A 23,603-nucleotide genomic window follows, 5' to 3' on the forward strand; every position below is an offset into this window, starting at 1 on the left:
ATACCTGTTTATGAATGCAAAGGTTAAACATCAAGTGAGGGTCATTAGAGCAAACCTTTATTTATCCTTTCATTGCTTGATATGCCTTATTCCAAACAAATAAGCAATCTCCCTGCTTCCAAATGTTTTTATTTTGTCACAGATTTGGAACAAATTTTCCCTGCCCCCACCTCCATCCTAGTAATCATTTGAAAACAACTTTCTTTTATGTCTTTGTTGCTGGTAGGTTCAGAGGTGATAGATAGCGCAGGAGTTTTAGAAACAGTGGGTCTGCTAAAATTAAGCTGCAGAAATAAAAGAAAATAGGAACAGAAGCTTTATTCTTATGGCCTATCTGGAAATATCAATTCCCGGATTGTTAAGTTTGAAATTGTGCCTGTAGTTTGAAATCATGCCTGAAATTGTGCATGATTCTTGACAAATCTATATTTTCTTTTATGTACCCTGAAAGCATATACACCAAGACAAATTCCTTGTGTGTCCAATCACACTTGGCCAATAAAGAATTCTATTCTATTCTATTCTAGTCCCCCCCCCCCAGTTTTTAAACCATTCGTTTGAAGTTTTAAACAGACTGTGTATGTTAACTGTTATGTACTGTGTTAAAAGCAATAGTTCTGGAATCTTCCCATTGTGACTTCTTGAAACATATTTCAGAGCTTAGAAATCAAGGTGTCCATTCTTCCACAAGCAGATACCTTCAAATAAAGAAGATAAAGATTCTCTCCAATCAGGCTTGATTCTTGGAAACTGCATCAGCCTTGCAGTACTGAATACTGAAGTTGTTTGCCATTGCTTTCTTCCAGAATATTTTCCAGCTTCCCATTCTAGTCCATTAAATTGGAATTCCCTAATTGTTTGTACCATCCAGAACATTTTTCAACCTCTCAACTTAGCTGACACCCCTAGAATTCCTAGTGATTTTCTTTCCTAAAACCCAACTGATGGTTTTCGTCCTGATATAATTAAAGTGATATATCGGTGTTGTGGTTGGCTCTGGCCCAGCTCCTGCCCCAGGGAATGTGGAGGTGGATGCAGGGGAAACTTCAACATGTCATAGGCCTGTTTTATTGCCGACAGAGTCAGGTAGTTCAGTTTCCTTGGACGAAGAAGAAGGTGGGAGTGACTTGGAAGAGGGGGGCTTGGCACACAGCCCAGGAAGCCAATCTCCATTATCTTCGGTTGATTCAGATGAGGAGGTATTAGACCCACGCATGCACATAATTATGCATAGAAGAGACCAATTGCAGAAATATTACAGGAGATAAGAGAGGCCACCTGTGTTTGGGTGGGGCTCCAGTAATTAGAGCTGCTGATATAAATAGCAGCGTGTTGGTTTGGCTGTTCTGGAAGATTAACTGATCGTTGTTCTTCTTAAAGACTGATTAAGGGGATTGTACAGACTACCAGGTTGTTTTGGGACGAGTGCTCTTTGCAATACAAAAAGAGTGCTTAGTTTATTTTGACTTTTGTGATAAAGAACATTGTTTTGAATTTTCAAACGTGTGTGTGTCTGAAATTTGTACCCTTGAATTTTCGGGAGGCTCATATCAGAGAGCCTGGCAGAACATGTCGTATACATTTTCTTAGAACAATGCACCCTAAGAGATGATGCATACATGATCCCAGTCCTTCATTCTTGAATCTGGTATTCAACACCTGGGCATCACCATTCAGCATGGAATAGATATTTTATTTACCATCCTTCCAGTGTGTTTAATATTAACTGTCATTATATGGGTATCTAATGGTACTTGAATTATGAAGCACTGAGATGTGGACATGGTGAAAGATATGCCAAAAACCTTCTTTTTTTCTTCTTTATAAAATGGCTCGAGAAACAAAGCTTCCTGATCATAAGGCATAATTTTCAAGAACATTGTTCTGGACTCAGGTAGAATACTTTTGGGACACTGCCTTTATTGTTTAAAATCTTTATCTATAGTATTGTAAAGAAGGGGGGGGACTGGTGTATTTCTCCTCATACTCTTATGTCTGGAGTAGATTTTGTACTACTCTGTTTAAATAGATGCCTTTAAAATATGCTGTTGGATAAATGATTGAAAATACCTTGGACTACAAGAAGAATAAATCATTCAATATTACATGAAGGAAAGCAAAAATGCTCATTGGTAGTACTAATGATAAAGTTAAACTTTAAATATTTTAGACATGTAATGCAAAGGCAAAACTCATTGGAAAAGACCCGGGGAAATCAAAGACAATACTGTAGAAAAGAGGCCGATAAAAGACAAGGTGGAGATATTCCAGGTAATACAATCATAATTTTATAAGAGCTCAAAGAATTTATCAACAGACAATCCTGGTGAAATGAGATTCATCCGGTTAGGAAGAATCAGAAGGGACTGAACAATAAAATTTGCCTAGAAAGCAGTTTCCCCAATAGAATATTTATATCGTCAGTACAGAGTTTATAACTTAGTGAGTATCTTTGAATGGACCTTTTATATATAACTTTGCAGTTCTAACATACTTGGAGTTATTTTTGTGTCAAGAGCTGTGCGATTATTATTTGTCCATTCATTTCCATAACCAGATATTTTTTTTATTCATTAAACAGCCCCACAAGAAGTTCAAGGAAATATTGAATATTATGTCCTTTCCTGGAATGACACTGCCCAAATTAACTCCAAAAAGATCCCCGTAAGTGAAAATAGTGCCGTTATTGGTGAATTATATCCAAACACACAGTATCAAATTTTGCTTCAAGTTTTCAGTGAACTTCACAGCATCACAAGTGAACCTGTGCAAGTGACTACGCCAGATGTAGGTAGGTTAACTCTTGGTTTCAGCTTAAAATGAAAATTAATTAACTGTTTTTATGAGGGTTGAAATCTGTTATTGTTCCATTATGAAAATAAGAGGCTGTTGCTGTTGTTGCTTTAAATAATGTTGTGAAGCTGGCTACTTATGACCTGACAGTCAACTATTTGACCAGAAATGAAAGGTGTAAATCCAGCCACTCAGAGAGTTTCCCTGACTGATTTCCAAACCAGTTGACAAGCTGGAGGGAGGGAAAGGAAAGGAGGGTGGAAAAAGCAACTTGTGAATTTCAAATGCTTTTGGAATAGCTTTTCTAATTTTTTTGGCTTTGTAAAATCTCATTATAAACATTATAATATCATTACTCCAGAAGCAAGTGTTCCAGGTCATTAGCAAAGTACTTTAAGTCAGGATTGAATTTTCTTGGCAAAGCCAAAGTTCACCCCCCTCTTTATTTATAAAATGGAACCTACTGGAATTACAATTTTTCAACTGGTAAAGATTTGGATTTACTACACATCTATTTATGATGGTCTTAAATAATCTGCATAATTTAATGCTAAGAAAAATGGGAGTTATTGGGGGGGGAAGGTAATGTTTCATCATTATCTGTGGTAATCATGAAAAGCATTAACATAATAATTTAATACACATTACTCACGTTATGATGCTAATAAAATCTATGGGGAGATGCCATCCTTAGAAGATAATTTGAGGGGAGGGGTGGAGTTGAAACATGAAACTATACTGAATAATTGTGAATGAGGTCACACAGTTAAGTAAATAGTCACATTCCTTTGATCAAATTATAGTAAAGCAAAGTTAAGGCAAGGCTGGATATGCATTTTACCACCATTCCCTTTTCCCACAGTCTCTGAGCTTATAACAAGTCCATTTAGAAAATAGTGTAAACTTTTTAACAAACTAGCAGATAAGTAGCAGAGGCTTTACTAAATCTAAATTGAAATGTGTATTTGGTTAAACACGAGTTTTTTCAATGGCAAACGGAGTTCATTCTCTTTCATTTTTTTTATTTCTAGAGCCAGAGGGCCTGTACCCTCCTGAGATAGTCATCATCAATAGTACAGCTGTATGTGTCATTTTGGCATTGCCTTCAAACTCAAATGGTATTGACACAGAATATTCTATTTATGTAAATAATAACCGATATGAGACCAGAATGAAGATACCCGGATCTTTCATTGTAGGAGATTTGTCTCCATTTACTCTTTATGACATACAGGTTGGAATATTTCTTTTTTCTTGTATATAGTGTAATGAAGAATAGAATAGAGTAGAGTAGAGTAGAATAGAATAGAATAGAATAGAATAGAAGTTGGAGTTGGAGTTTTAGAGTTAGAGTTAGAATTAGAATTCTTCATTGGCCAAGTGTGATTGGACACACAAGGAATTTGTCTTGGTGCATATGCTGTCAGTGTACATAAGACAGGTTCATCAAGAATCATAAGGTACAACATCCAGGTACAAATAAACAATCAAATAATATTAGGAACCAGGCAATATAAATTGTGAGGATACAACAAAGTTACAGCCATACAGTCATTTGCGGAAGGAGATGGGTGATGGGAACAATGAGAAGATTAATAGTAGTTCAGACTTAGTAGATAGTTTGACAGTGTTGAGGGAATTATTGGTTTAGCAGAGTGATATGGTTCAGGAAAAAAAAACCTGTTCTTGTATCTAGTTGTTCTGGTATGCAGTGCTCTATATATAAATAGCAGCGTGTGGGTTTGGCCTTTGTGGAGAATTATCTGATTCTTGTGTTTCATGAATGTCTTGCTGACTCCGGCCTTTGTTTGTTGACTTTTCACCACTTTGAAACCAAAGCAGAGCAAAGTGTGTTTCACTTCGTGGAAGAAGAAGGGCTGTTTGAGGGTAGAAGTTAAAACAGTTTCTTTCCAGGATATGCGGTGTCTGTTAATACTTTTACAGCCCTCTTTGATTTCTGTCAATGCATATATTTACACAATATATTTACACAATCTATATATCATTTTGACTACAGTGATGTAAATGGCATATGTTTGTATATTGTTTGTGATATATGAAACTTAGATAATTCATGGAATAATTAATAAAACATATTAATGTAGCAAAGCTTAAATATATATGTAATTATAAATGGGATGAGGTATCTTTAATGTAGTAAACCTTAAATATATACATATATATATATGGGAAGAGGTATCTTTAACAATCTCTTACATTCAGAAAATAAATAGAAAATGCTACTAAAAGTTAAAACCAAACAGTTTAATGTTAAAAAATTAACATGTATTATGAATATAGCAAATACATTAATGCTTCAAACTATATGAATATGGGACAATTTTGTTTTATTTGTATTGCAATTTCGTTAATTTCTATTTCTTGAATCAGAAAGGAGAATGCAATCAGAGATCAATATTCTATTTTTCTAATTTATTAGAAAAAAATCCACTAATGAAAGTTTAATAGATACATGTGCCATCAAAGGTATATTGATAAAGGCACCAAATGATATATTAGCAACAGCGTGTAAATATATATACATTATTATATATAAAATATTATATATAAAATATTTACTGACCCCTTGTATCCTGAACATAAATAGTTTCAAAACCTACCCTCAAAACGACAGTATAGAACAGTGTTTCCCAACCTTTTTTGAGCCGCGGCACATTATTAATATTTTCAAAATTCTGGGGAACACTGAAGGGGGGGCGGGGGGCAGGGCTAAAGAAAAGTTTGGACAAAAAAAAAATATCTTCCTCCATTTCACTCTATTTCTCCCTCCCTCTTTCTCTCTCTTCCTTCCCTTCTTTCTCTCTCTCCATCCCTCTTTCTTTCTTCCTCTTTTTTGCTCTTTCTCTCTCCCTCCTTCTCTCCCTCCATGTCTTTCCCTCTCCCTCCTTCCCCCCTCTCTTTCTCTCTCTTGCTTTCTTTCCCTCTCTTTCTCTTGCTTTCTTTCTCTCTCATTCTCTCTCCCCTCCTTTTTCTCTCTCTCTCTTTCTCTCTCGTTCACCATGCCGGCAACAGAGAGAAAAAGAAAGAGAGAGAGAGAGAGCTGGAGAGAAAATGGAGGGCGCCGTTGTCTTCGCCTCCGCCCGCCGGCTCTGCAGCTAAGAGGCAACAGCAGCCATCAGCCTCCTCGCCCTCCCAGACGTTCCCAGCGCCCGGCCACGCGCCGCCTCCCGTTAGCCCGGCTGACCTTTCCCTGCTGCCGTTTTCTCTTCATGGCGCAAAGCCACACAGTCCCGGACTCCCGGATCGCTCGCTTTTCCTGCAAGCAAGCGCGGCGTGGCGCTTTCCTGGGCAGATGGCTTTGCTGACCGGAGAAGCGAGCAATCCGGGAGTCCGGGACTGTGTGGCTTTGCACCACGAAGAGAAAATGGCAGCAGGGAAAGGTCGGCTGGGCTAACGGGAGGCGGCGCGTGGCCGGGCGCTGGGGACGTCTGGAAGGGCGAGGGGAGCCGGCGGGCGGAGGCGAAGACAATGGCGCCTTCCATTCTCTCTCTGGCAGCGAAGGAGAGGGGGCGGATCACGCCCCAAGACAGGAGGCGGCGGCGGAGGAGGAGGAGAGTGGGTGGATCGGGCGGGCAATGGGGCAGGGCAGAGAAGCCAGGGGCGCGTTTGGCCAGAGGCACCGTGGGGAGGCAGGGGCGGCCGCGGCTCCCTTTACTCCTACTGCCGGACCTCCCCGCCCCTGCCTCCTTTTTCCCGCCTTCCTTCTTTGGGGCCCAGCCGGAAACAGCTGCATCGGGCTGCGAGTGGAAGCTCCAGGTCGGAGGCACTGGCGGTCCGGCACTGGCAGTGCCCCGCCCACCTGGAGCTTCCTGCGGCACACCTGACCGTGTATCGCGGCACACTACTGTGCCGCGGCACACCGGTTGGGAAACGCTGCTATAGAACACTGCACAGCAAGACAACTAGACACAAGAACTATTTTTTCTCTGCTGATCCAATAATTCCCTCACCACTGTCAAACCTTTCACTAAGGCTGCATTTCCATTACTATTAATCTTCTCATCGTTCCTATCACCCATCTCCGCCCATTGTATGACTGTAACTTGTTGCTTGTATCCATACGATCAGCAAAAGACTTCCGTCTTAGGCACTACCTGCTGTCGGCATGAGATTCGGGTTCTGTGCATGCGCAGCAAGAGAAATCTCACCGAGGACTTGCACACAAGTGAGAATTTTGGCGATTTTCACTGGTATTTTTGCGCAGAAGCAAAAAAAAATTGCCAAAAATCGCCAAAATCTCACTCACGTGAGCATCTTCATGCAAGATTTCATTAGTTGTGCATGTGCAGAAGCCAAATCTCATACGTGCACATGCGTGCATGCGTCAGAGATGAGCAGCTGTGTGCGCATCCCGAAAAGGGCTACCGGAATGTAGCACCTTACCATTCCCATAGCAGGCCATCATTGCTTACGATTTCTATTAATATTGTTTCTTCATTGCTTATTTGACCCCTATGACAACCATTAAGAGTTGTATCTCTTGTCCAATGTATCTTTTCTTTTATGTACACTGAGAACATGTGAACCAAAGACAAATTCCTTATGTGTCCAATAACACTTGGCCAATAAAGAATTCTATTCTATTCTATTCTATTCTATTCTACTCTACTCTACTCTACTCTACTCTACTCTACTCTACTCTACTCTACTCTATTCCATTCCATTCCATTCTATTGTATTCATTAGAAGGACTATGTAAATACATATACATGGGTGCTTGCACATATATATATCCCCTCTTTTAAAATTACCAGGGTTAAATTTCCTCCTGTGATACTGAACTTATATATATTACAGAGATCCAACTCCTACTGATTAAAACAAAATAGCAATTGTTTTAGAAACATCATCCATGCATAAAACATGAGCTACCAGAAATAATGATATTGCATTGGTAGCCTTTTATCATGTTCCCCTACCTCCCCTTCCTCTCCGGAATGGGATGATCTTAGCCAAGAAATCCCAGTCTTTTAAAAATACAATTAATATTTAAACCCTTTGGGGGTTTTTTCTCCTTCTCTTTAGGCTTCCTCCGAAATGTACAGGTTTTATGAATATTTGTGAAGAAAAGGCATACAAATACATTTCTATAATGAGTTTGATTTCATTTGTTCAAAATGCTGCTTTAATTGCAATTTTCCTATTTTATTTTGTCTCACTCAGATACCGGCTTTCTTTGAATGATGTATGGGCACCCCATAACAGTAATCATGTATACTTTGTCCTACGATTTGCATCCATTTGCAACGTGCAATAAATAAATGTCACACAAAGGCACACTATAACAGATTTCCACATTCCAGCCCCTTTTAGTAAACAAAAAACAAAAAAACCCCCACTCTCTATGAATATACATATAACTTTCCAGTTTCCATATGGACACATATTTGTCTTTCTCCTGCCGTAGTATAAATTTCAAGAACTTTTAATAGTTTTTAGACCTGAGGATTTATTATTGATGTCTTACATATTAATCGGCTAGGTTTTTTTTTTAAAGCTTCTCAAATTTCAGGATTTGTGCCAATGTCTGTAGCACTGAAATATCAGGTAAAATTCAAAGATTTAATTGTTCATTTGCTCCATCTCCATTTTTTTTGGCCTTTCATATTACATTTCCTATCAAATCTTCAGCTTTCTTAAGTTATATAAGCAAATGGGTATTTATCTTGCTTTTTTATGTCATGTGTATCCAGGGGATATTGAATGACCTTTTTTGTTATTGTTGAAACCAAGGTGACATTATTAGTCTTTCTTTGGATCTATTTAAAGCACTAAAAACTCAGGAAGTCATATTTTGACTTTGATCTTCAGAGTTCATCAAACATTAATATGTTGCTACAAAGGTTCATTATTTCTATTTTGGGACAGGAGAGGAAAGAAAGCTGATAGACTTACAAAGGTGAAGTGGCAACATTCTGGGTGTCCCTATCCCAAACAATAAGTCTATTATTACTATTTTTGTAACTCATATTGAAAAACACACAGTTATCCTCATCTTGGGTGGGTTGATAATGCACCATGTTTGCAAAAGACAAACCTGAGAGGAGGTTAAATACCCTTGTTGAAAAGAATGGAAATCCTCCATGTATGTGAAGCAATGACAAACATTTGGATCATTCTCAATACAGTTAGGGTAGATTATAACAATTTAAAGGGTTTCTAGACAGTCCTATGGCTCGATCTATCATTCTGTTATAAATACTAGCTTAATCATGGAATAACTTAAATAAATAAATCCTATACTATTTCAATGAAGTTTAAATACAAATAAATTTAAACGACATGCATTATTTTGCCTAGATACTGTTTTGCACTGAAATTGTTTCCCTAATATAGCTCAATATCCTGACTGGCATTAGATGTCTTTGGTTATCAGTGTCAAACTACTGCAGAGAGAATACCGCTTGATCTAAATTTGAATATTGTGATTTTCTTGATGCCTTGTATTGAAGTCCGTGTTAATTGAATAAGTATTGGAACTTGCTCATTTATAAAGCAGTAAAGAGCTCTACTCATGGTTAGCTGGTACTTGGTTTTATGTAAGCCTGTTTCATTTTGCTACTAGGGAAATGCCCAACTGATTAAATTACAGTTCACTGGCACTTTCTGAAGTGCTAATTTAAAGGTAGGTATTCCTTAAAATAGTTCATTGGGGGGGGATCAGTTGGAACAGTCTTTTCCTGTGAAGTGTTTGTGTAGGGAATTTTGAAAAAGTATTTATTCTGGGATGTTCCTATAATTCCAAAGGTTAACCATTGCTGATTTTTTTTAAAATTTACACGTTTTGTTCATTTTTCTGATTTTATTGATTTTGGACAATACTGTTGTCTTTAATATATGCATTAATGCCATTACATGAACAGATGTTATAAAAATGCTGTGATATTATCAAAGTAAAAATGCATGATTTTGCTTTTGTGCTCCCCGTTCGAAATGATTTTCCTTCTTACCATTATATTAAATTTAACTTTGCTACTATTTTGATTTCAAATTTTGAACGAGGAAAAGTACCCATTTTAATTCTTGCCATTCTAGGTTGAATCCTGCAGAAGGAATGTTTGTGTGCGAAGTAATGGAACCAAAATTAGAACTGCAGAAGATGTGCCTAAAGATGTATTGCCACCATGGATCTATGTCCTTGGTTCAAGGTATTAAAATGTACTTGCATATGCACCAAGACAAATTCCTTGTGTGTCCAATCACACTTGGCCAATAAAATTCTATTCTATTCTATTCTTATTTTCTACCTTAAACCAGAAGAATCAGTGGTGTGCTAAATTGGGCTATAAGATAAATGCTTATTTCCATGTGAATCTAAGAAGGATGATTACAATGTGTTTTATTTTTATTTATTTATTCATTCATTCATTCATTTATTTATCAAGTACGTATTGTTATACAAAGATATAACAATGTTTATATACATGAGTAAGAGAGAAACATTAGGACAGGGAACGGAAGGCACACTGGTGTACTTATGCACACCCCTTACTGACATCTTAGGAATTGGGATAGTCAACAGTGGATGGTCTATGTGTATATTTGTCTGTCTGCCTGCCTATTTTATATCTTGTCTTTCACACTAGACTTTGTTTTAATCCAATACGTGGCAGTTATTTTTTGGTACTTCATTTCTCCCTGTAAAGAAACTCGTTTTGTTTTGTTTTTTTTTAAAAAATTCCTATATAAATAGTTTTTTATTGAATTGTTTTAAAAACATAACCAAAGACATATATACATTTACACATTTACAAAATACAAAAAAGAAAGAAAAAGAGAAATACAAACCAAAACAACAAAAAAACAAGAAAAAATAGTAATAAAATAATTAAATAAATAAATAAATACAATGAACAATAACAACAATAAACAAATAACGAAATATATATCATTTGTATCCTCTTGGGAAGAGGGGGAAAAAACAATCTCTTCTAGTATCAAATTATTTTCTGGTGAAGAAACTTTCTGTAAAGAAACTCATCATGAAGCTGCATATATGTAATGCTACATATATGCATTATCATTCTTCTGTGTCTCTATGTTATACAGCAAATGTCTCAAATCTCACATAGTGTTTAGTTTGGCAAGATAGCCATGATTTTGTCAGCCTGGAGATACTAGAAGAAAAAGAGAAGTCTTACAAGCATTACTGGTGAATATAGGAAGGATTCCCAAAGCCATATTTATAGTGAAGGCCTGACAAACATGTGAATCAGTCCTGTGTCAAATTCTTATTGAATTAATTCTATCATGAAGCGGCTTCTCTGACTTTGCTGCAAATATTGAGTCAGAGGACTCATCAGTTATGTATCCAAGTCGCCATTATTTTCTTTTTCAAATGGGCTTTTGTGGTTACTCCCACTATATTAGCCTAATTAGAATAATAATTTACAACATTAAAAAGGCAGTAAGTGTAAAATATATTAAGTTGTTTATCTAATTGCACATACCGTAGAAGATAAGGTTCTATATTTTGTCTTCCATTATTATGGGAGTCTGTTTTTCATTCTGACAAATGTAATCATTCTTTTCCTAAAAGGATCCGTGAGTGCCAACATTTCCAATAGAGATTATACAGCCATTGCCAAGGATGTATCAAAATTATGGCAACAATAATACATGTCTCCTGCATGTATATTATTGTTAATAATGTTTTATTACACTACTGGCAGAAGCTGGCACTTGATCTACTTCTTCAAGAAAAAGGAAATGTATTATTTTTAAATAACATCATTTTAACATCTAAATCTATGGAAACATGCCTATAGGATATATTTAGCCCAAAAATCTTCTGAAGAAACTTCAGTTAGTCTTTGTTTTATTACAGTTTTTGCAATTGTTCTTAAAAAATAAAATTGCAAAGATTGCAATTATAATAAACACACACACACGTACTTATGCAAGTCTTTGAGATGATATACTAGCTAAGATATCAAAACACACAAATATAAACCAGTCAGAAATCCCTTCCTGTTTGATCATCTATTCAGCCTTTTTTCATTGCTTCCACTTACTTGTCATATTATCACCAACTGTTCTCAGGCCCTAAGAGAATACTAACTACTGATCGATTGCTTGGACATGTCTGACTGTGGCCTACATGTGCCCCAGGTAGTTCATTTATTTTCTATGCTGGATTTGCTAGAGTGGAATTTAATCAATAGTTAATTCATTAATTCTGGTCCTCAAGAATGTAAGGCCTTGTGCTGTAAAAAAAAAATTAGCTAGCTGGCTGGCTAGTTTTAACTGTGATTGAAATGTGACAGTCACCGTAGTTGACAGTTTCAGCAAGTAGTGGCATGCATATGAATTTTCAACTTCGTCCTCTATTAAGGAAACAAATTCAAGAAGAAAATAGCGGATTGAATAAACAGGAAGATACTGTAAACAGTATCTGCCAATGAAGAGATTATTTGGTTTCTAGAAGACTCCTATAAGCAGCGCAATGCATATTTCACAAATTTTTGTAGCAGTTCTTCAACAAATTGACCTGGCTTTTTAGACAATTCTATAACAGATCAAATTTTATTTGGGATCGAAAAAAGCTTTGCCACTTTAGGGGAATATTGTAATAATTGCACTCCCTAAACTTTATGTAGTCCTGCCAGATTGCATATCAGATCTGTTACAACAGAAATAGATCTTCTGATAGATCTCTGAAACAGAATACCCTACAAAACTAGACTCACTAGCCTGGGTCTAGAAAGCTTACAACTATGACGCCTTAAACATGATCTAAGTATTGCCCACAAGATCATATGCTGCAATGTCCTGCCTGTCAATGACTACTTCAGCTTCAACCACAACAACACAAGAGCACACAACAGATACAAGCTTAATATTAACCGCTCCAAATTGGACTGTAAAAAATATGACTTTAGTAATCGAGTTGTCAAAGCATGGAACTCATTACCGGACTCTGTAGTATCTTCCCCTAACCCCCAACATTTTACCCTTAGGCTGTCCACAGTTGACCTCTCCAGATTCCTAAGAGGTCAATAAGGGGCGTGCATAAGTCCACTAGCATGCCTCCCGTCCCCTGTCCTATTGTCTCTCCTATATCTCATATATCGTATCTACTATTCTTCTATTCTATTCATCTTATACTACTCTCATAATATCCTTCTATTCTCTAATTGATATATTCTATTCCTAAATTTTCACTTCTATTCTTTCTCTAACATATTTTATTCGAGTATAACCTCTACAACCTTCATTGTGTATTATTGTGCATTGGACTAGATAGATAGATAGATAGATAGATAGATAGATAGATAGATAGATAGATAGATAGATAGATAGATAGATAGATAGTAAGATAGATAGATAGATAGATAGATAGATAGATAGATAGATAGATAGATAGATAGATAAAAATATCTTGAGTAGTGATATCATGAGTAGTTGGAGCTGGCAGACTACTTAGCTGTTTTGTAATGTGGGTCTGGGGTGTAACAATTTTGCTTTGGCTGCGAGTTTGTGGTCTGGTCATGTGTTTATGATGTTTGTCAGTTTTCTTTGTGTGGATGTCAGAGGGAGCTGCAACAGTTGGGGGTACTGCTGTAGTTTGGCTTCTGGGTGGTGGTTGTATTTGGTCTATAGGGTAGGTGTGGGTTTGAGTCTGGTGGAGGTGATTGATGGTAATGTCCTGTATTGTTCTGGGTCTAGTTTCAGTTTGTATGGCTGCGATACGTTTGTTAATGAGGGTTGGTTTCCAAATATCTGGTAGGCGGGAGGTATCATGTTTATTCATATTGTGGGGGTGTTTTTCTATCTCAATGGCTTCCATGATTATTCTTTTGTTGTAGTACTAGTTTTGGAAATTAATTTAGTTCTGTCAAAATCAATTTCATGTCCTGTAGTTTTGAAGTGTTGGAAAAGGGAGGAAGTTTTTTCTTCTTTTCTTAATGCGTTTTTATGATCTGCAACATGTGCATTTACTCTCCTATTCATTTGTCCAATATATGTGAGTTTGACATTTCATCTTAATTCTGTCTTGTGCAAAAACACTTTAACAAAATCAGTATGCTGCGCAAAATGTCAAAGAACATGATACAAAATACTTTTCATTTACCACTGGCTTATTTAGTTGCAAAATAATACACATTGAGATGGTATTTCAAACTGTAGATTCATTTTTAACATTTAGTATCCCTTTCTTTGTTCCTTTCTTTTTTGTCTTTCAATCTTTTGTTCTTTCTTTTTATATGTTTGTCAGTAAATCATTGATATGTAAGGGGTATTTTTTTCCTTTGAGTTGAATATGCAGTGAATATAAAACAGACTTCTGCAGACTGTGGCATTAATTCAGTGTCAGATGAAGACTTCAGAATAATAATAGTGACTCTACAAGTAACCTGTGAAGTTATCCCTTCACAGTTGACATCAATTCTTCCACTACAGATTGTCATTGCTAGGTGTTTCTCTGTTTATACCTCAAGCTAGTGAAATAGTTCACTGTGTTATTTTTATTCTATAAGATGCCATTTTTATTATGTCAGCTGCTGTTTCTGAACAAAAGTCTCTAGCTTTAAATGAATGCTAATTTACAGTGTCACAAAGAATTCTGACAGGTAATATGTACTTTCTAAAATGATCCATGCAAAGTTAGGGAATGTTAAGTTTCCCCCACAGCAAAGAAGCTATAAGGACTTACTTAAATCTTAAATAATCAAATGGAACTTTTAAAAAGTCATCTTTAGCTCATCAATGTTCACATTGTAATGTTGAAAACAGCCTTTAACAAACTTATTGTGGACAGCTCCATTTCTTAGTCTTCTAGTCACAAGGTTGTAGGATTCTCTTGTTTTTAATATTTATCCTAAAGCTCCATTCCTATTCTGGATGGGAATTCTGCCAATTATAGTGCCAAATATCTGAAGCAAATTAGGTAGAAAGCTGACCTTGAGTAATTGCATGAGATCCTATTATTGTTGTTCTTGTTTCCATTTCCATTCAGTATTTTTATCCAAAGGGCATTCAAGGTATGTACAAGGGGAGGGAATTTTAACCTTTTTTACTTCAGCTTCTTCACTTCTAAAATCACCTTTTTCCCCTGTTACTGGCAACAAAAATGATTTAAGAAAATGAAGGAGAAGAGTGAGGAGGAGTTTTCTTTAACAAAGCATCTGCAAATAAAAAGATTTAAGCCTTCTTTCCCTTGTGTGGTGGCTCAGTTCAATTTGTGGCTTTACTTGTTTTTAGAGTAAATTCAGAGGTTAACTGCATTCTGTATCTTTAACATTATATGCCGTTCTCCCATGAAATATCTGCAGTATGATATTATAAGGCAGGAACTATTTAATTATTTATATTTCTACTCAGGCATCTTTTGAGGAATATATTTAATGCATATTTTTAAGGCACAGAACCAGATGAATATTCAGATCTTTACAATGAATCTTGAAATCCAGCACTTATATTTCAGAACATTTAAATGACACTGATAAGCAATAAGAGTCCATGTCTTCCATAAATTTGTGTTTTGAACAGCTCCGTTTGTGACTCTTTCCCAACTGAGTTATTCTCTCCCAAGCTGAGAGAAATTCGGTAAAGAAAAGGGAGGAAATACAAATAAGAGGAAGAAAGTATTTGTTGAGGAATTACAAATAGGTAAAATAAAGAATTGGTTTTTTTAAAGAAAAAGAATACACAAGTATATCAATGACAATATATAAAATAATTTCCAATCTGCTGTAATTTGTGCTACTTACTTTAAATTCCTGGGCCTTTCCAAATCTAATCCCAAGTCCTAGAATTTGGTCCAACTTTTACTTTTTAAAAATTCCATGATAAATTTATTTGGCAATTAAAAATAGGTATCACCAAAATGAACATACTGTGCTGAATATTTAAATTGTTGCTAAACCTCAAGGTATGGTAACCCAGAGCCATTTTGCATCTTTGGAAATATTTTGGCTATTATCTATTAATTTTTAAATACAGCTAAATTTAATTGGGTTGAATGTGACTACAAGCCTATTCATCAGCTACTATTTATCATGATTTTTCTCTGGTCTAGATAACTTATCAACTCTTGAAGCCTTTTTAGCAATGTTGTTGCAGTGGGATTTGGCACTTAGGTCATTTGATATGAGTATTCCAAGGTCTTTTGCAGAGTGAGGGTTGTCTACAAGGTCTTGTCTATTCAGCTTGTATTTGGTGTTCTGATTCTTTTTGCCAATGTGTAGGACAGAGCATTTGTGGGTTGAGATTTGGAGTTGCCAGATGTTGACCATTCTGTCACAAAGTCAAGGTCTTTTTGGAGGGTAGCAGTGTAATCAGTGGTGTTGGAGAGTTTTACATCATCGGCGAAGAGAATGCAGTGGTTTGTAATGTGATCGCAAAGGTCATTTATATAGAGTATGAAGAGTTGGCAATCATATTGGTCCTAGTGTGCTGCCCTGGGGTACACCGCTGTTAACAGGAACAGGATTTGATAGGGTTCTACAGGCCACCTTTTTTTTTTCAAAACAGTCAACAGAATATCTATCAGTGCAGCTATATCTTGCACAGCCAACAAGAGTTTTTCAGGGAATGCAATGTTTTGTTTCTGTCAAGTATATCTATAATGTGTTACATTATGCTTAATTTGTTAATGTAAAAATTGTTGTTTGTAGAATCTGAAAGCAAGAGAGAAGAGATATTAAAGTGAGGCTGTGATTCTATTTTAAACTAAAATTTCACACTTGTTTTCTATTTATGTCAGGGTCAATTATATATCAGAGCCTTCAACACTACCTTTCTGCCAAAGAATGAATCATAATTTAAGTGTTCTATAATGATCCTTCAGCAGAAGAGCCCCCTTTTAAAAAAATCTAGACCCAGGTAAAGCTCCTTCTCATTGCAGCAAAGTTCAAAAGGACACTTGTAAGGATTTGAGTCTTAGCAGGAGCTGAAGTAAATTACCTCTGGTATTAATTGAATTGTGTGTTAATTGTTTTGCTGCTTCAGATCACTTCAGATTAACTGGACATCACCAGGACAAGCAAATGGCATTATTTTAGGATATGAACTATTGCGTAAAGCCCAACATCCCTGCCCTGAGGCAAAGCAATTGTCAAAACATCAAAGTGAAGGAACTTGCCTGCCCTTGGAATGCAACATTCATGAAAACATACAGGGAAGACGATGCTGTAATCCCCAGTTTAAGGTAACAGCATGTAATATGCTGGTTTTAACCACCACCTCCTCCTCCTCCTCCTCCTTCTTCTCCCTCCTCCTCCACCACCTCCTCCTCCTTCTTCTCTACCTCCTCCTCCACCACCACCTCCTCCTCTTCCTTCTTCTCCACCTCCTCCTCCACCACCACCACCTCCTCCTTCTTCTTCTCCACCTCCTCCTACACCACCACCACCTCCTCCTCCTCCTTCTTCTCCATCTTCTCCACCACCACCACCTCCCCCTTCTTCTCCACCTCCTCCTCCTCCACCACCACCTCCTTCTCCTCCTTCTTCTCCACCTCCTCCTCCTCCTCCACCACCACCACCTCCTCCTTCTTCTCCACCTCCTCCTCCACCACCACCACCTCCTCCTCCTCCTTCTTCTCCATCTTCTCCTCCACCACCACCACCTCCTCCTCCTCCTTCTTCTCCTCCTCCTCCTCCACCACCACCTCCTCCTCCTCCTTCTTCTCCACCTCCTCCTACACCACCACCACCTCCTCCTCCTCCTTCTTCTCCTCCTCCTCCTCCACCACCACCTCCTCCTCCTCCTTCTTCTCCACCTCCTCCTACACCACCACCACCTCCTCCTCCTCCTTCTTCTCCATCTTCTCCTCCACCACCACCACCACCTCCTCCTTCTTCTCCACCTCCTCCTCCTCCACCACCACCTCCTTCTCCTCCTTCTTCTCCACCTCCTCCTCCTCCACCACCACTCCTCCTTCTCCACCTCCTCCTCCACCACCTCCTCCTCCTCCTTCTTCTCCATCTTCTCCTCCACCACCTCCTCCTCCTCCTTCTTCTCCTCCTCCTCCTCCACCACCACCTCCTCCTCCTCCTCCTTCTTCTCCTTCTTCTCCTCCACCACCACCACCTCCTCCTCCTCCTTCTTCTCCACCTCCTCCTCCTCCTCCATTGGACATTGGCAATCATGTTGCTGATCCTATTTTTATCAACAGCTACATGAAAAAGTGTTGTTGACTTTTGTCAAAACCAGTCCCTTATTTTTTGAAGGCATGATGTTCTTCTTCTAACTGGATCTTGTTTGCCTTCAATCTTTCCATGGAGGATTAAGTATGCAGAAGCAAAAAATTGCCAAAATCTCACATGTGTGCATCATGAGGGTTTGCTTCCCGCACATGCACAGAAGCAAAATCTTGCTGGGCGGCGACATGGAGCTGTATGTGCAGCTCCATTTTTTGCTACCGGACCACAATGTGGCGCATACTGGGTAGCAACCCAAGACTGCTTATGGCCATTTTCCATATGACAATTGCAGCATCCGCCTGGGCCATGTGCTCAAAATGCAGTTGCTTATGATGGTTGCAGTGTCCCAGGATTCTTGTGACCTTCTTAAAAGCAAAGTCAAAAGGAAAGCCAGATTCACTTAATTACTATGTACTCAATGTAGTAACTGCAATGATTCACTTAGCAAGAAAAATTGTAAAATGAGACAAAGCTCTCTTAGCAAAAGTTTCACTTAGCGACAGAAACTTTGGGCTCAATTGTGATCATAAGTTAAGGGCTACCTGTATAACAAGGATATATAGCTAAAGGATCATCCACTTCTATATGAGCTTCTGCATACACATTTCCTAAAGCTGAACTAAAAATGCTTCCCCAGTCAAAAAGGGAATAATACACTGATTCAAGGCAATATTTTCTATCTATAATACTTAGAGTTCGAAAAAATTGTGCAGGTGGACGGTAGACAGTTAAAACCACTGTTGGAGCTGTCAGGTATAACCACAGCATATGACACAGGTTAATGATTTCCTTCACCAAATATTCAATTCCTTGTTGTCTGATATTATGTTATTAATGCATGCAGGATTATGCTTACAAATCAGAAACCATTTTATAAAATTATTTTACATAATTGGTTATGTTTAGTTAGTCATCTTCCAACCTTGTTTGCAACAAAGGTAACATACTGATCTGTCCAACTCAACTGTACTCAGTGATATATTTTGTATTCTTAGAAATTATTTACTTAATATTTAATACTGCTTTAATGGTAGTGTAAGGTTGGTTTATTTTATTTTTTAAAAAATTGTAGCTTTAGAGGATCCCATGAAATGAAGTAAAACAATTATTTCCAAGTTAAATAAGCTTATTTTTAAATTAACTTGAAAGGTACATTAATAAACAGTGTCATTGAAAGAGAAGAATATAGGGGACAGAAAATATAATAACACTGCGATTTCTAAGGCATGAAGACAATAGTAAAATGCCTTGTTCAACCCTGAAGCTGGCCTGACTGATGCCATTTTGAGACTTCAGTGCAGACAGTCATACAATGATACTCAAATCATTCAGATTATAAGCAGGGGTAGGCAGCAGGCAGGACGGGGTGGAATGCAGTTCTACCCGCAAAAATGAAGCTGTATGTCCAGCTCTAGCTGACCACTACCCCCTCCCATCCTCCTCCTCCTTGGAAAGCGGCAGGGAGACCAGCACCAACAGCTGTTGCAGGGGGCCCATTTCCTCCCCCCTCTTTTCTCAACAGCTAATTGGCACCCGTTCACCTAGCTATCCAGCCTGAGACAGGGGGCGACCCAGGAAGGCAAGCGCGGGAAACGCGAAGCAAATTGTCACCCCAGAGAGCGACACTGATGAGGTTGTAAGTTGAGGACTTAGCAGTTCACTTGAACAATGATGATCATTCAAGCCACTCCCAACTGATCACATGGCTGGCAAGCCACTCCTACCTAGTTACATGACCATCAATCCACACCCACAAAATAAGCCACAGTAAAAAACTGGTTATAAGCCAGGGATAGCTAAAAATTTCTGTTTTCCAAAAACCCAATCCCATGCTCAGGAGGAAGTGAATAGCAGTAGAAACTTTGCATTCTGAGCACTAAGAGATGAGTGGTTTTATTGGAGACAAGAAAATATGGATGATCTCTCCAGTACAGAACACACAAGTCAAACACTACATGTATGTCAGTTCCGGGGTTTAAATTGTAAGCTTCCTTTCACATCAACAAGATTTTAGCCAGTTTTTCCCTCCAGCTTTTGCTTACAATACTTCTGTCTGACCAGAGGAATGCTGGTTTCCATCTGCCCAAATTCAAACTTTATCCCTCTCTAGTTTCTCCCCTCACTGCAGCTACCAGTCAGGTGGTTTCTAACTTACCTCATTGCCAGTTTACTTCCTCCCGCGTTGCGTAGCTATGCCTCATGGGTGTGTGCATGTCAATGCCAAGAATGCATTTTTTTTAATTAAAGCCAAAAACAAGATGGTGACACAAGTGCGGTGCCGGAAACCTGACTTCTGTGCATGCACAGAAGACGAAAATTTAAAATTCCAATATTTTTTCTTTAAAAATATGGTGGCGCCCATTGACTGGCACCAACCAAACCAGTTCCATGATGCTATTGTGACATCATCAGCAGGTCGCTACTGGTTTGGGCAAATCGATCCGGACTGGGAGGAACCCATCTCTACTCCCAGCTATCTGCTCACTCCTGCTGTGTGACAATGGAGACCATTGTACATTTCTGTCAGTTTCTACTTCTGCATTGGCTGTAGGTTGAAGGCATATCTCCCACACTTCAAACTTTTTTTTTTTACCATCAAGGAGTAAATTTTTATTTACATTTTCATTATTTATGAGTTCCGTCCATAAAGGATATGCATGGTTTTTATTATGGGTTTTAAATTGTTTTTTTTAATCGTTCTCTTTTTGGGTATTTTAGTATTTATATTGTATGCATTGTTTTTGTTAGTTGTGAGCTGCCCAGAGTCCTTGGGGAGTTGTGCGGCATACAGATTGAACCAATAATAAACCATTCTCTGCTTTGGCTGAAATCATAAGGGTTTCCCCTCTTTTAGGCAGTCTGCTGCCTCATCATGGCACTAGACGGCAAGGTGAAGCAGTTTGTATCTCTTCTATATCTTCTGCAGAGTTTGCCCATTCAAAAATCCTCCCTCTCAAATTCAGCCAGGGTAGTCTCTGGGTCTTTCTCATTGATATATCAACATATCTTTCCTCTTCACCAGTTAGTCCTCTCTCCCTCAGAGACAGAATTTCTGGCAAATACTGAATTCAGATTGTGTGATTAGTCAGGTGCTTTGGGCTTGTGAGGATACTGTAAACAGAACTTGGAATACTAATATCAAATGACCTAAGTGCTAAAGCCCACTGCAACAATATCGCCAAAAAGGCTTCCAGAGTTGTTAACCTGATCCTACGCAGCTTCTGCTCCGGCAATCTCACACTTCTGACTAGAGCCTACAAAACCTATGCCAGACCCATTCTCGAATACAGCTCATCTGTCTGGAACCCACACCACATCTCAGACATCAACACCCTCGAAAATGTCCAAAGATATTTCACCAGAAGAGCCCTTCACTCCTCCACTCGAAACAGAATACCCTACGAAAACAGACTAACTATCCTGGGCCTTGAAAGCTTAGAACTACGACGCCTCAAACACGATCTGAGTATTGCCCATAAGATCATATGCTGCAACGTCCTTCCGATCAACGACTACTTCAGCTTCAACAGCAACAACACAAGAGCACGCAACAGATTCAAACTCAATATTAATCGCTCCAAACTTGACTGTAAAAAATACGACTTTAACAATCGAGTTGTCGAAGCGTGGAACTCATTACCGGACTCAATAGCGTCAACCCCTAACCCCCAACATTTCTCCCTTAGACTCTCCACGATTGACCTCTCCAGGTTCCTCAGAGGCCAGTAAGGGGCGTTCATAAGTGCACTGATGTGCCTATCGTCCCCTGTCCAATTGTCTTTCCTTATCCCTCTTATCTTATATATTCTCTCCTCTATACATATTCTCTTCCTATCTACTTCTCTTCTTTTTACTTCCTATCTTTATATATATATTTATATATATTACTTATTGCCTATTCTCTTTCATATGTATTGTATATTGGACAAAGAATAAATAAAAAATAAATAAAGAACTGTGGAAGAAACTGAAGAATCCATATTTCACTTGTTGCTTCCATTGATCTTTTGATATCTGATGTATCTTTCCAAAGAATTATTCCTGTCTACCCCTTCTGCACTGATATTTCAACTTACCTAAAATTCTTCCTCCCTCTATCAAAGAATGGGGGGCTTAGAGGGTATAGAGCAGGTTTGCATCACGAAACTTTGCATTTACCTTGATATATAGTTGACCAGTGAAAGAAAAGTTGAAATAAGCATGCCCCAACTATGAGGAGGAAAGGTCCAGAGACCAGCATTGGAGAAGAATTATGTCCTCTTGATCTATTAGTTATTCTACATTTTTGTGATCATTTTGGAACTGAATATAGCATTACAACACTTTAAGGCGATGATGCCACTGGTGTAAGATTTACATAATAGCAAAAACTTCTTGTTTAAAATATCATAGTACTCTTTATTGAGCAGGAACTGGCTAAAAGTGCACAGGGGAGGAATCTATCATCAAATTGGAAAAGTGTAACTCTTAAAATAAAATCTGTGCAAGGAAAGAACAGGTAGATTCTGGATAATGTGCAATGGCTGAGAAGTCAATTATTATCTTTAGTCACCTATGATCTATTTGGAACAGTTAAACAGAGCATAAATGCATAAATTATATACATTCTGTAGTGTGGTATCCCAGGCTGTTGTTGTGAGATCATATTGTTTTAGTAATAATAACCTGCACAGTGGCATTATTACAGAATTCTGAAAGCCATGTATGTCATATACATCAGCACTGCTGAATGGGAACAAGCCCACTGTTGATTTTTCGATTACTGCAACGCTCTCTACATGGGGCTACCTTTGAAAAGTGTTCAGAAACTTCAGATCATGCAGAATGCGGCCACAAGAGCTATTGTGGGGTTTCCTAGATTCGCCCACGTTTCTACAACACTCCGTGGCCTGCACTGGCTGACGATCAGTTTCCGGTGACAATTCAAAGTGTTGGTAATGACCTTTAAAGCCCTACATGGCATTGGACCAGAATACCTCCGAACTGCCTTCTACCGCACGAATCCCAGCGGCCAATAAGGTCCCACAGAGTTGGCCTTCTCTGGGTCCCGTCGACCAAACAATGTCGTTTGGCGGGCCCCATGGGAAGAGCCTTCTCTATGGTGGCCCTGGCCCTCTGGAATCAACTCCCCCCAGAGATTAGAATGGCCTCCACCCTCCCTGTCTTTCGCAAGACATGGGGGAATTAAGACACCTTCCCCAGGCTTTTTATATTTCATGTTTGGTGTGTATGTGCTGTATGGTTTTTAATTATTGGGGTTTTAATATATTTTTATTATTAGATTTGTCTCATTGTTATACTGTTTTTATTACTGTTGTGAGCCGCCCCGAGTCCTCGGAGAGGGGCGGCATACAAATCTAATAAATTATTATTATTATTATTATTATTATTATTATTATTATTATTTTATTTTTAACATAGCATAACACTTTTTCTATGGTACCTGACTGCATCATACAGATTCATTTCCAAAAATATTATGCTACCTTTATTGTGCGGCTGTAAAAATGAAAAGATATAACTAGGGAGTATTCTCTAGGGCATTTCTGTCTTTTTTATCATTTATCACAATCTAGATGGAACATATTAACTATCGGGATGGTTAAATTCATTTTGGGGTACTTGGTTGATTGACTGATT

At 38.2% G+C, this 23,603-nt stretch overlaps 1 protein-coding gene across 1 annotated transcript in view; it reads left to right on the forward strand.

Moving 5' to 3' along the window:
- The window catches only part of USH2A (usherin), a 584,211-nt gene that overhangs the window by 411,060 nt on the left and 149,548 nt on the right, over window positions 1-23,603 (forward strand). The window contains exons 46-49 of the mRNA XM_070728574.1: window positions 2,582-2,791; window positions 3,825-4,027; window positions 9,850-9,962; window positions 16,768-16,966. Of these exons, the coding sequence (XP_070584675.1) occupies window positions 2,582-2,791; window positions 3,825-4,027; window positions 9,850-9,962; window positions 16,768-16,966 (725 nt within the window). The remainder of the gene's footprint in view (window positions 1-2,581; window positions 2,792-3,824; window positions 4,028-9,849; window positions 9,963-16,767; window positions 16,967-23,603) is intronic.

Source organism: Erythrolamprus reginae, chromosome 1 (genome assembly GCF_031021105.1).
Source record: "Erythrolamprus reginae isolate rEryReg1 chromosome 1, rEryReg1.hap1, whole genome shotgun sequence".
In the NCBI taxonomy this organism is placed as follows: Eukaryota; Metazoa; Chordata; class Lepidosauria; order Squamata; family Dipsadidae; genus Erythrolamprus; species Erythrolamprus reginae.